General features: G+C 39.0%; 1 protein-coding gene across 1 annotated transcript; it reads left to right on the top strand.

Annotated features, from left to right (window-relative positions):
* Positions 1–1,809: 1,809 nt before the first annotated feature.
* On the top strand, positions 1,810–10,729 carry LOC113206080 (protein KIAA0100; the record flags this gene model as incomplete). The annotated part of the gene is made up of 27 exons (XM_052266932.1): positions 1,810–1,951; positions 2,268–2,394; positions 2,481–2,687; positions 2,776–3,060; positions 3,128–3,479; positions 3,568–3,686; positions 3,824–4,000; positions 4,087–4,291; positions 4,394–4,670; positions 4,776–4,915; positions 5,018–5,157; positions 5,266–5,425; positions 5,501–5,831; positions 5,901–6,069; positions 6,193–6,315; positions 6,414–7,197; positions 7,306–7,499; positions 7,597–7,724; positions 7,801–8,021; positions 8,127–8,269; positions 8,341–8,550; positions 8,634–8,762; positions 8,844–9,045; positions 9,141–9,350; positions 9,431–10,307; positions 10,416–10,563; positions 10,636–10,729. Coding segments are annotated over exons 1-27 (6,211 nt in total), but the record flags the coding sequence as incomplete, so codon positions are not given.
* Positions 10,730–10,778: the final 49 nt, after the last annotated feature.

Genomic DNA, 10,778 nt, shown 5'->3' with positions numbered 1-10,778 from the left:
CCCCCCCGCGCCCGCGCTGCTTTTCTATGTACTCGGGACGAATATGCACCGAAATCTGTCGCATAAGTACAGTTTCCTGTGCGAACGTGTGGGAAGGGAAGGCCGCCGTCGTCGTCGTCACCACGGCGTCGGCGGCGGGGATCGTTGGCCCAGATGGCTAATGGGATTAGTGAGTAGCGGGTCCTGCTTGCGACCTGTCACCGTGGGGAGGGGGAGGGGGGGCAATAGAGATCGGGTCCGACAATGATACACAAAGCTGTCGCGAGAGCCCTCCCTTCTCAGTAGCTCGACTTCCGTGCGCGTTAGATCATCGCGCGTTTGTACTTCCGGTCTCCACTAACGGCTTTGTTCTGTGTCTCCCCCGCAGCTCGGCGGCGGCGCCATGGAGTGCTCGGACGGCGCCAAGTCCAAGGGCAGGACGGGCTGGCCGGAGCACGTCTGGGCCCTGGAGCTGAAGCAGGAGCAGGTGTAGGGCTCAGCGCCCGCACCAGCAGCACATCGCAGCGGGACCTCCTCGAGCGCTGCAGCGACCATGGTCGCGTGGCCGACGACTGCACGGCCAGGGAACATCACCTCGGTCGGCCCCGCAGCTCTGCCGTCTCCGGACGAGTGACCGCAGTGACCACGAGCAGGATGGACCAGCCGGAACAGAAACTCTTGTCCCCCCCCCCCTACCCCATTCCTCCCTGCCCCCACCCGGCCCCGTGTGACTTCTCGATGTCGCAATTGTATGTAATTACTTCAGATCATTCTGTGTCGATTTAAATAACCTGAGCTTTAATCTAGAGTTAGTTTCAATTTTGGTACCTAAGTAAAGGTAGGAAGCTTAGTAGCTTAGCCCTTTTTTCACTCACTGATGAGAAATAGTTGAGATTCTTGAGTCCTGCGTAAATATTTAGCAAAAACCAAAGATTAAAGTGGCATTTTTTTTTTCAAAAAAATGTTCTGCGCAATAATGTATATAGAAAATAACTGCAAAAACCCACCTTGACTGTTGCTCTTTGTCTTCTACATTTTAATGTTGCCCAAAGAGGATTTTTTTTCTAGAACTTTGTACATTTGTGTCAAAAAATTGTGGTGTTTGTGGTTTATTCGAATAAAGGATCGCACTTACTGTGATGTTCTCTTATGAAAGTGTGTGTGTGCGTGTGTGGTATTGGAATGATATGTCGTGCGTATGTTAGTTTTAGTTAGCGCATTAATGATCCCGTTGGGTTTCTTGTTATCTTTATTTTAAATTGAGAATTTATTGGCACCATGTTGTTTTTCTTTTCAATAAGGAATAAAAAAATTGAGTTTCAATTTCTATTATTCCTAATCTGGTTTTCTCCATCCCTCTCGCATCCCCACCACACATTACACTAGGCCTACATCTATAAATACTTGTTCTCTGAGCAATCATGAAATTTCATTGATATAGAAAGAGCCGTGTTCAACAGAGAACGGAAAAAGTTCCCCTGGACACATCTAATTATCTAAAAAGATCAGCTTTTTCTTAGAGCTGTACTTTTGTAAAAAAAAAATTATCCCATATTGTTAATATTGTCATTTTTTAAAAGTTTTGAGGTAATGCGCATAAAGGTACTCTATGCAGATCTCTTTATTCGTTAGGTCAAAAGGGTCCCTCGTTTTGACGTCTTTTTGCACTCATCCTGATGTTATTGTGACTCAAAAGCCAAACATTGGTCCCGGTCTTCCCTCGCACACTTCCTCCCTCTTCATATATCTGCCGCTATCATCTGTATTCCTACCCGCAGCATTCTCAGAATCATCGACACAACACAAGAAGTATGAAAAATTTTCCGGTCAGTAACAACTAAACAACAACCTTATTGACCCTTTTTTAGGGCTCTTGATTTTAATTTTTAAACTTTTTTATTCTAACAGCATGAATGGCAGGGTTCGGGGTGTTCTGTGTTGCGTGTGTGTTAATTTATTACTTCGTTGCATTGTAAGTTTTGTTAAGCCTCGTTTCATGTTGTACTGTATTATGAAATGTTAAGAACTGAAGGTTAAGTCTCTTGGAACGTTTGTTTTGGTTGATCCCATTAGCGTCAGGGGAGGCATTTTGCTCTATTTAATCCATCAGTAGCATACAACTATGAAAATGTCACTAATTCAATCCATCTATAACTCTCTGTCCCATATCTTTCATTATTACACATTTAAACTTGTCGTTAAGATCTATGTCAGTACTTGACAGATATCATCAGAGATACATTTTCTGCTGCTGTTTGAATTTATTAGTTTTCCTCATCCATTTGCAGAATTTTACCAAAAATCCTTGCTTGGTTATGTAAGCAACGATTCAGAATAGATGTTCAAATAGGAAAGATATCTTTTTTCTATTTGCGACTTCAGGATGTGGTCATCAAGAGAAATGAGTTTTCTGTGGTGAGTACATTTAGTTTAAGGGCTGTTGCTTTTTTACTTCGACCTGTCCTTGTAATCTGTGGTTTTTTGAAAATTGAAATTTACAGCACATAGAGGAAGTCAGCTTTCGAAGCAACTTTTTTAGCAGTGAAGTAACCAAATTACTAGCAGTAGTCTTACGAGATGTTCGTATTAATAAGGATGTCGGCAATTACAGTGAGGGTAGCAGGCCTATCCGCCATTTGCCAGATGATTGGTCGCACATTGATTTTCGCAACAAAAAGATTCCACCCTCCATAATTACTTTTGCTCAGGTTTGGTCCTTTGCTATTATTTTTACCCATATTTCTTGTGGTTGAAGAGGCAATTTTAAAGCTATCATGTTTTATTGACATTTTTCAGTTTATGGCTGTTCACATTACGAACTTCAATGCAATGTTGCTACACCAACAGTCACCAGAGTGGCTTGTTCATGCCACTGCAGCAGAGGTCCATCTGGATGGTAGTGTCGTTCATAGTGCGAGGTCTCTCCTAGTTAATGTGGTGCTTGTAAATGCAGCAGCCAAATTGTTGAGACACGCCTCCCAAGAAAGCAACTTACCTCCATCGCAAACATGTCTGGGTGAATTATCTTTTGGTGTTTCATTTGAAGCTATGATGGCTGCTCAAGGATCACTCTCTGTTGAGGTAATTGACCTATTTTTAAATTATTTTATTTAAAGATTAATATACTGTAACAATACTCAATTTACAGAAACTTCATGTCAATTTAGAACATCTAAAAGCTGTAATAAATGATGGTTTATATACATTTGCTGCCCAACGGAAAGAACAAGAGGGCCATAGAAAACGAGAACGTAGTCAAAAAGATTATAAAAAGAGCAAAGACAAAAAGAGTTCCAGGCATGATCTGGTTTCAACCACTCACCCCCAGTTATATAGTCCGTCAATGATTCTCTCCACTCTTTCTCCTCTGATTCCAAAAGAAATGACACTGAAATTAGAATATTCTCTTCTCACTGGTATGAGAGCTGCAAGCAGTACTGAATTTCGAGCGTCTTTACACAGTCTCCTAGTCCAAACAAGTTTTGTTTTAAAACTGGCAGGTATGTTACAAGTAACACCCAAGTTTAGATTATGAAGTCAATCTTGTTTTCACTATTATTAAATTTTTACAAATATTTCTCTGCATAGGAATTCATGGTGAATCAATTATACCTGAAATATCTGTTGGACTCCAACTAGATGAATTGGATGTGCGTGATGAGAGAGAGAAAGTTTTCCTTCTCCAGAAATTAACATTTAAATCAGGGGTATGTTTTTGTTTGCATTTTCCATGCATGACTTCACGCTTTGCTGTACATTTAAAAGTGGAACTGTAAAAATTTTGTTGTTGATTGATCATATTGCCTTATGCATTCACTCTCCATGATTTTTATTTTGCCAATAGCTGGAAGGCAAGCTGTTGAAGGTAAATCTTCGACTGAATACTCTGTCAGGCACTTACAATCACCGAGCTGTACACTCCTGGGTGTCCATGAATTTCCTTCGCACTGCGCACTCCTTGCACTCTTCATATTCCACTCACACTTCTAATGACTCTCATCCTGTGAATTCATATCCAAGGGTAAGATAATTTAATTATTAATCTTGATGAAGCTCTTTATCTGGGCTTTGAAAGTCCATGATTCATTGTGTTTACTAATTTCTCAGGAAATGGAGGTTGAAGCACAAGACCTTTCAAAAAAAAATGCTAGTCACAGTTGGATTTATGAAATACTAAGTGGATGCAAAGTGTCTGGCAGTTTGGAATTGTTTGATGTCTCAGCCCGATTACGAATGTCAAGTTCTGAAGGGAGTGCCTGCATTGGATGTAATCATATCCGCTTAGGACTTGATCAGGTCCTCAACTCACATGGTCAGTAAAAAATACAAATCGTCTTCAGGAATTTAAATCCCTCCATCTACACATATTATTTTTTTCTTATCTATTATTAAGGCATGGTTTTATTTATACCAGGTTCTACCTCTAACTACAATCCAGAGGACTGGTCCGGTGAACTTCTGGTTGAGGCATTGTGGTGTCGCCTTGGTTTATCAAGAGTTGATTCTGATGTAGATATTTATCAAAGACGACGTTGTCATGTGTGGGGCACACCTCTCTTTCTTGGTGTTATGCTTCTTAACATCCGAGGTCGAGCTGGAAACTTCTACCCTTATAAACTAGAAGGAATGCTGGATATGTTATGTGCAGAATGGAGTCCTCAACTGGCTGCTTTTATCATTCATGCTCAGAAGTATGGCTATCTTCAATACTTGCCTTAGTAAACTAGTACATATTTGCTGTGCTAAGTTTTATTCCCATAATTTTAAAAAAATATTTGTCTAATCTTCATCTGCAGGTGTTACAATGACTATAAGCAAAAGAGAGTGGGTACTCAACAACTCAAGACTAATTCCCAGTTTTTGCCATGGATCAGCACATGTACTGTGAATGCTAATATAACAAATTCCAACATATTTTTCATTACAGATCCTCAAGGTATGGATTTTTACCCTCACTTGACTTTATGGATCACTTATTACCTATCTATGCTATTTTTTTTTTTTTTATTAATATTAATGCTATATTATGTTTCTGTAGTAGGTGTAATGGCACGTTTAGACTCCATCTTAATGGAGAGAAATGAAGAAAAATTAGTTCTGACATTTGAGGGTTGTAAAGCTGTATCGCTGGCCCCCTCGGGAAGCCCATACAACTGCCTGAAGTCAGAAGCAGTAAAAGTCAGTAAAATAATAATAATTATATTTACAGTGACCCTGTTCTATACTGGAGATGTAAGTTTGGTAATTTTGCTCCCAAGATATAAGAAAAATTGACATTTTTTTCAGATATCATGTGCCCACATCCAACAAGCAAGAATACAATACCGAAACAAAGGTGTTGCTATACAGTTATTAGAGGATGTTTTTGCTATGTGGAGTACAAATCTTCATCTGAGACTGCTTGCAGTGGGTGAAGATCTAAATCAGTTTTTTTCCCAGTTGATTGGTAAGTATAGTTGTTATTCCAGTTCAACTCTAATGGAATCTTTAAATTAATCTTTTCTTGTTTTTCTCCTTTTAGACAAGCCTCGTTCCACTTCCTTAGAGGAAGGAAAGGATAAGGGCAGTGTTTGGAATGTTCTAGACCAATTGAAAATCCTTGCTCCTGGGCAGGTTAAATTAGGTGTCCATTTATCTGAAAACCATAGTATGCTTGTGACTTCTGGGGATTTATCCTTTCAAATCAGCTCCCAAAATAAGGGGTTCACTGCCAGCTCCATTATCATCACTATTGATGGTCATGACATTTTCCACATTGATAACATTTCCATAGAAACTCTCCTTGACCATGAGGAAGTACAACTTGAGCGACAGAATACAGAAGGTTTCCAGCTTTTAAGGAATAAAACAAGGTTGGTACTTATTCTGTATCTGATACTGTATCTTCAAACTCTTTGTCTGAGCTATGAATTGATTTTTAGGGCGACAACTATTTCCTCATTCCGTGCCATATTCCCTTATGAACACAATTTTGCTGATGCTGTCCGAAAAGAACTAGTCAGCATTATAAAGTGGGTGAGAATGATTCACTATCGCCAGAAACCTCCTTTCACCTCCAAAAGCCCTCTTCCAGCAGATATGGTTATAAAGGTATGACCCAATACTCAATTTACCTGCTTTTACCGGGAGAAATTTCACCCTCTTTATATCCAGCTCAGTGAAATTTTCATTATTATTTTTGTTTGATAACTCATTAAATACTTAAATATACAGGTGAAAGAGTTTTTGTTTGAAATGACTGATGATCCTTTTGAGGTAAAACTGAGAGACAATTTTGAACTCCTAGAAGATGAATACAAAGAAAGTTTAAAGAGACAAAAGATGCTGGATGCAAAGGTAAATAAAAAAAAACTCAAATAATACCATTAACCCAATCTATTGAATCAAATTACATTTGCAGAGTTAATGATTACCTTTTTTCCTGAACTCTGTAGGTCCAGGAACTTTGTAAAGAGCACCTTCTAATGCCAGCTGGAAAAGTTGATGAGCTCTACTCATCTCTAAACATGAAAAATGCTGAAATTTACATACAGCGCTCTAAGCAAATGAACCAGACACCTCCCCGAACCAGATTATTTGCTTGGCTCATGTCTGATTTAGAAATCATGGCCCTAGCTGATCCTTCCATCCACGGAGCTGAAAATGTTGTGAAGAACATGACAGAAATCGATCCAGACAGCCCATGGCCTGAGGAAGGACTGGAATTCTCTACTTTGTGGTGTCGCTCTGTATCAGCTTGTTGTAGAGAATGGAAGTTTCAGTTACGAGATTTTCCCCAACCCCTATTGCATATTCAAGAATTAAGTATTTGGGGCAGGTTGGTGGGAGCAGAACAGGTAGCTCCTAAAAGAGCAAAGCGAGGAGTCACCATTGATTTAGGAGATCCATGGGGAAAAGTGCAAGTTGATCGGAGTATGACATCTTTGAAATTTTACCATGACTTCAACTGTGATGTTGAAACATTTAGTTATGCTTTTGGACCATGCTGGGAGCCAGTTATTGCTCAGTGCAATCTTAGTTTTAGTCAAATTTCTCCCCCTTCATTAGACCCTAGCCCAACTCTCCCCTTTTGGGACAAAATGAGACTTCTTTTCCATGGTCGACTTACCATGGTTACAAGAACACTGACAGTGCTTCTTCATGCTTCTCTAGATCCCTACAATACAACAGAAGAAATGGAATTAACCTGGAGAGATGTTGCACTAGACTGGACTAATGGTAAGTGTAGATAATCAAAAAAATTTCTTTTAATCAAAATCTAAACAAAGTGATTGCTTTGAAAATTTGTTTTTCTATCTTAATCTAAATTTTTTATTCCTTTTCTAGCTAAAGTTGTCTTAAAGGGCTCTCTGCATGTGTACGTGCGAACTGCTTCAAAGTATGATGATTGTCGGCTTCTATATTTACCTGATTTGCGCCTCACCATTAAGCTAGGCTGGGTTTGCTTAGCTGACCCGAATGACCATCACTCTGTAATGCCCTGTGCTCCTGATAAGCTTCCAGAATATTCAAGCAACCAGGTACATTAACTGTACAATTGAAATTAAAGATTTGGGACTGTAATTGTTTTTCTTAATTTTTCCAATATTTACATGTTGTTTTTTTCTGTATCCAAAGGAACATGATTCATTTAGAGCATTCCGTTCTCAAAATCTGAATGTGAGTATCTCAATGGAGACTAAACAAAACACAAATGCACCCCCAAAAGAAGACCCAAATATTGTTCTGCATGGAAGCACACTTAGGTAAGATGAATATTTGAAACTTTAAGGTATTGCTTTGTTAATTGTTGCCAATGATGTTATGTGGAAATTGTTTCAGATGGTTTGAGAGCTTAAAACTCATTCTCTCAGGTGTAACAAGACCTACACGCCGGGGAGCGTTGTTTAATAATTGTCGGTCAAAAAAAAGGCAACTTAGCCGACATTACCGTAAGGTTCACTTGTCTTTAGTTTTGCACTGTTTCCATGTCAGGTATTGGATGTCGTCATCAATGCAGCGAGGCTTTGAAGTTTTGGGAGGTCGAGTTACATGTAGCTCAGGTCAGTTCATTCTTAAATATACAAATACCAAAACTATATTTAGTTTTGTGAATACATACTGTTTTATCCAAGTTTGGACTGATTCCCCACTTACTATCTAAACAGAGCATACCCTTTCTCTGGTTCCAATTGATGATGGTTTAAAACATCGTCCAAGATCAGAATGGTCTGTTATGTACATGAATTGTGAATCGAATGATGCAGAAATCTGGCTTAAGAGTGCTCTGCTGAATGATGAAAGCAAAGAGGTAGGATCTAATCTCTATGTTCTTTCATTTATAAAGATTTATGAGACTAATTTCAGAATACATATTGACAGCATATATTCAACCAATCGCCTGTAGAGAAATGCTATTTCTTAAGTGTATCCAAAGTTTCATATGGGAGGGAGGCTGTATTGCCCCATAATGCTGAACAACCCGTTGACACACCTACGCACAGATTGGTTGTGCATGGATTGAAGGGTGCTTGGACAAAGAGTAACAGAGATATAGCCTTTGCGCTGTTTGACACATTTGTGAAAAACAAAGTAAGTGTAACATCTTTACTACATATTTCACAGGTTCTCTGCTATAATTATTAGTCAGTTTTAATCATTTATAATTTTTACAGCAACTAAAAAAAAATCTATCTACTGAGGCTCTGAAAGGTTTCCGGTCAGAGAACACAACAACTCCTCTAAAAACAAGAGGACGACCCTCAGATGGACAACTTACTCCTCCATCAAATACTACTCTCCAGGTAAAATGAATGGCGTCATTTGACCACCCTTAAACTAATCATATAAATTGTACTATAAAAAGTTTATTTTGCCTCCACTAGGCGGCTGGTATCCAAGCAACACCTTCACCCATGACTAAAATCCAATCTGGTCATGCAGCAAGTATGTTGCAGCAGCTTATTGCTGAAGCTGATAAGAAATCAGTTGTTTTTAGTGATGACCTCTCAACTCAAACTCGTGATCAGAGCCTCCAAGGTGTCACAGCTTGTCAAGAAGATGATGTAGTGCACAAAAATTGGCTAAGTTAGTCTATAATTTTTGTAATCGATTAAAATTTAAAATTTTCTAAATGAGTGTACCCAAATGTAAAAAACTGATTGCTCCTTTTCGTTTTTCAGTCGCTCTTGTGAATAGCCAAGTTCTAATGAAAGGATGTGAGACAAAAGGTTACGTCATTATAAGTGCTGCCAAAGCTGAAGTCTTAAAGAGAATTCATAGGCCTGCGTGGAGAGATCACACATTAGTATCTAAAACAACATGGGTTGGGTCATTGGAATGTATGCAGTACTATGCAACTGTGAGTGCTGGAGAAAACGATTCAATAGATGGTAAAAGGAAAATTTATTTTCAATCTAATAATTAATATTACCTAGTTTTAAACTTCTAATTCTTTTAATTATGTTTCTAGAAAATATAATGTGGCTCTCAGTTGAAAATATACAAGAAAAAGATTCTAAAGTGATTGCAGACTTACCAGACTTGCCTCACATAGTAGGCAGTGGACAGTCTGTAGGAGGAGTTGTCAGTGAGACAGTTGGTGGCAGCAGCACTGGTGACAATCCAGCTGTACAATTGCAGCGTATTGTGTCTCGGTGTAACTGTGAATTTTTCTATGTTGGTTATGGTGATAGTAGTATTGACCCTAGTACTCTTGGAGAGGCCCAAGTACCACCAATCCCTATAGATGAGGGGGCACCTTGGGAGAGAAGAGAAAGAGCAGTTGATGCATTCACTCTCATGCACCATGACCTAAATGTTAGCACCAACTCCCTGCAGTATGCTATGCTTTTGGACATCATTAATAATCTATTACTTTATGTCGAACCACACCGCAAAGAGCGACTGGATCGTCTTCAACGTCTGAGGTTCCAGTTGCAGTTACTTAGCAGGCAGGAAGACGAGCGCAAGCCAATTCAACAGCTTCAAAATTATGTCCGAAGTCTTGTCTCTAAACTACGACGCCTGGAGAAGGAGACGTATCTCCTTCAAAGAGCTGTGGTGGAGGAACCAGAAAATGCTAATTTTTTGGTTCAGAAGCGAGAGCTAGAAGAGGCAGTATATGATTGCAAAGAAAATCTAGCGGCAGAGAGTGAAGAGCTTGATATGATGTTGTCATGTTACAAGGAAAGACAACTTTCAGCTACCCAGAAGGTAGCCACATCTAGAAATGACAAACCAATCACAGCTGTTAGAGCTTCTGAGATTAGCTTTAAGCATGCTAAGTGGCAACTAACTGACAGTGATGGACAACTTGGTATTGCTGATCTAATTCTCAGTAACTTTTTGTGAGTTTCATTTAAAGTTTTTCTTCAGGCGGGAGGTGAAAAAGATGTAATGAAGATAAATTAAGTATATTAATAATATTTCTTCTCTTTTTTTGTGTTTTGAAATAGGTACACCAAACAATCAAAAAGTGATGACTCTGTTGAGCACTTACTGGAACTGGGATATATTAGTGTTGAAAATCTATTACCAAATGAAACCTACAAAGAAGTTCTAGTTCCAACGGAGAGTCCTAATATAATGCCAGTTGACCGAAAGGCAAGCAGTACACCCACTAAATTCTCTTAAGATTAATCTGTTCCATCTGATCATGCAAATTTGTGTTTACAGAGAGCTTTAAGAGTATTTTGCCGAGAGAAAGCTCCAGTTGCTGGTATATCAATAATGGAGCATTTTGAAATAAATGTTGTTCCTATAACCATTGGTGGGTTTTTCTAAAAACATTGTTCTTTGAAAATAACAAACTACTTTTC

The sequence above is a fragment of the Frankliniella occidentalis genome, unplaced genomic scaffold, assembly GCF_000697945.3.
Source record: "Frankliniella occidentalis isolate FOCC.00 unplaced genomic scaffold, Focc_3.1 Scaffold44, whole genome shotgun sequence".
Classification (NCBI taxonomy): domain Eukaryota; kingdom Metazoa; phylum Arthropoda; class Insecta; order Thysanoptera; family Thripidae; genus Frankliniella; species Frankliniella occidentalis.
The sequence above is the reverse complement of the archived record's forward strand: the minus strand, read 5'-3'. Positions and strand labels throughout refer to the sequence as shown.